General features: G+C 38.6%; 1 protein-coding gene across 2 annotated transcripts in view; it reads left to right on the top strand.

The window, feature by feature from the left end:
• Nucleotides 1–1,669, top strand: part of STAT3 (signal transducer and activator of transcription 3 (acute-phase response factor)) — a 21,836-nt gene that overhangs the window by 7,248 nt on the left and 12,919 nt on the right. For both annotated transcript variants that reach the window (XM_015570553.1, XM_015570554.1), the window contains exon 9: nt 463–522. In XM_015570553.1, coding sequence (XP_015426039.1) covers nt 463–522 — 60 coding nt within the window. The remainder of the gene's footprint in view (nt 1–462; nt 523–1,669) is intronic.

Raw genomic sequence — 1,669 nt, 5'->3', positions numbered from 1 at the left:
CTTAGTGGTATAGAAGCTAAGGGGGACCACAGGGCAGGTGGGTGGTGGGCCTGCGGGGAAGTGTTACTTTCACACTCAAGTCAGACAGGTATGTTGGGGTTTGCCCTTCTGCAGTGAAATTTCCCCCCCTTAGATATTTGGTTTTGTGTTGCGTTTCAGGTTTAACAGAAAGAAAACCAGCTGCAGAGTGTGTATTCCTGTACTATTTTTCATGAAATGGCTTTTATTATCCTTTGGTGAATCTCTGACAACTTTGTCCCAGTTCTTAATTCTTAGGCTTTTTTTTTTTTTTTTTCAGTAACTTTGGCCTAAAGGGGTGATGCTTAATTTAAGATCAAAGATGGTATTGGCAGGAAGAGGAATTTGGGATTGTCATTTATTCACTTCTTAAAACTTTTTTTAAAAACTGGATTATTGTTGTTTTTTTTGCTCAGACACTTTTTCTTCTTTTTTTTGAAATAGATTGCTGGTCAAATTCCCCGAGTTAAATTATCAGCTTAAAATTAAAGTGTGCATTGACAAGTAAGTACTCCTTATCTTGGCTCTTTTTTATCTTTTTCAAGTGACTGAGAAATGAGCACTTTGACAGACATGTGAACTTAAGAGACTTTATCTCCATTCAGAGATCTTTGTTTTTTTGTACAAATGTTTTCATAAAACTTGCAGAGCATTGTCATTTACATGCCTGCACAAAACCACAGAGCTAGTGGTACAGATTTGAGTTGTGATTGCTATTGTGACCTTGAGTCCCTCTTTTTCTTTAAATTTTTACTTATAAATGCAATTTATTCATATTATACAAAACTGAGAATATATAGGGGAAATGGATTTTCAAAAATTGTTCTATACTTTATTACGATGGAATAATTTTCAAAATTTCACAGAACCTTTTGAAAATTAAAATGCACATACCCTTTTAAGAGCTTAGAAAAGAGAAAAAATGTATTCTTAATTTTAGGTATAATAATTATCTGGAAATTTTATCCAGAATGAACTGGAAAATAATTAATAATGAAATAAGGGGCTTGAGGAAGGTGGTAGGTTTAGTAAATAAATAAGCAAGCAAAAATTAATAACCTTAACCATATAGTAGCATTAACCAGTTAGAAATTATAGTAGAAAAAATAATCTCATAATAAGCAAAAAAAAGTAAAATATATTGTGATCAGCTTAAACAAAACGTTTAAGATCTATTTGAAGAAAACTGACATTTTAGTGAGGAAGGGATAAGTGGTGTGATAAGTCATATTTCTGGATTGTAGACTTCTAATCTTATTATAAAGATGTTGATTCTTTTTTTTAAATATATTTTTACCGATTTCAGAGAGGGAGGGAGACAGAAACATCATCGATTAGAGAGAATCATGGATTGGCTGCCCACCTCACCCCCCCCACTGGAGATCGAGTCTGCAACCCGGGCCTGTGCCCCGACCGGGAATGGAACCCTGACCTCCTGGTTCCTAGGTGGATGCTCAGCCCCGAGCCTCGCCGGCCGGGTGGGCTGCATTTGCACACGGACTCGCAGACCCCAGCTGAGGGACAGGTAATGGAGACGGATTGTTTTCAGTCCGACTTCAGCCCCGTGATCAGGGCCGACCCTGGGCAGCTTCGGCGGCAGCTGCGCGGCTCTGAGGCCCATTCAGGCCAGGCCGGGCGGGCGCCTCGGCCA

This window comes from Myotis davidii, unplaced genomic scaffold (assembly GCF_000327345.1).
Source record: "Myotis davidii unplaced genomic scaffold, ASM32734v1 scaffold1527, whole genome shotgun sequence".
Taxonomy (NCBI): Eukaryota; Metazoa; Chordata; class Mammalia; order Chiroptera; family Vespertilionidae; genus Myotis; species Myotis davidii.
Note: the sequence above shows the minus strand (reverse complement) of the source record. Positions and strands in the feature narration are given on the sequence as shown.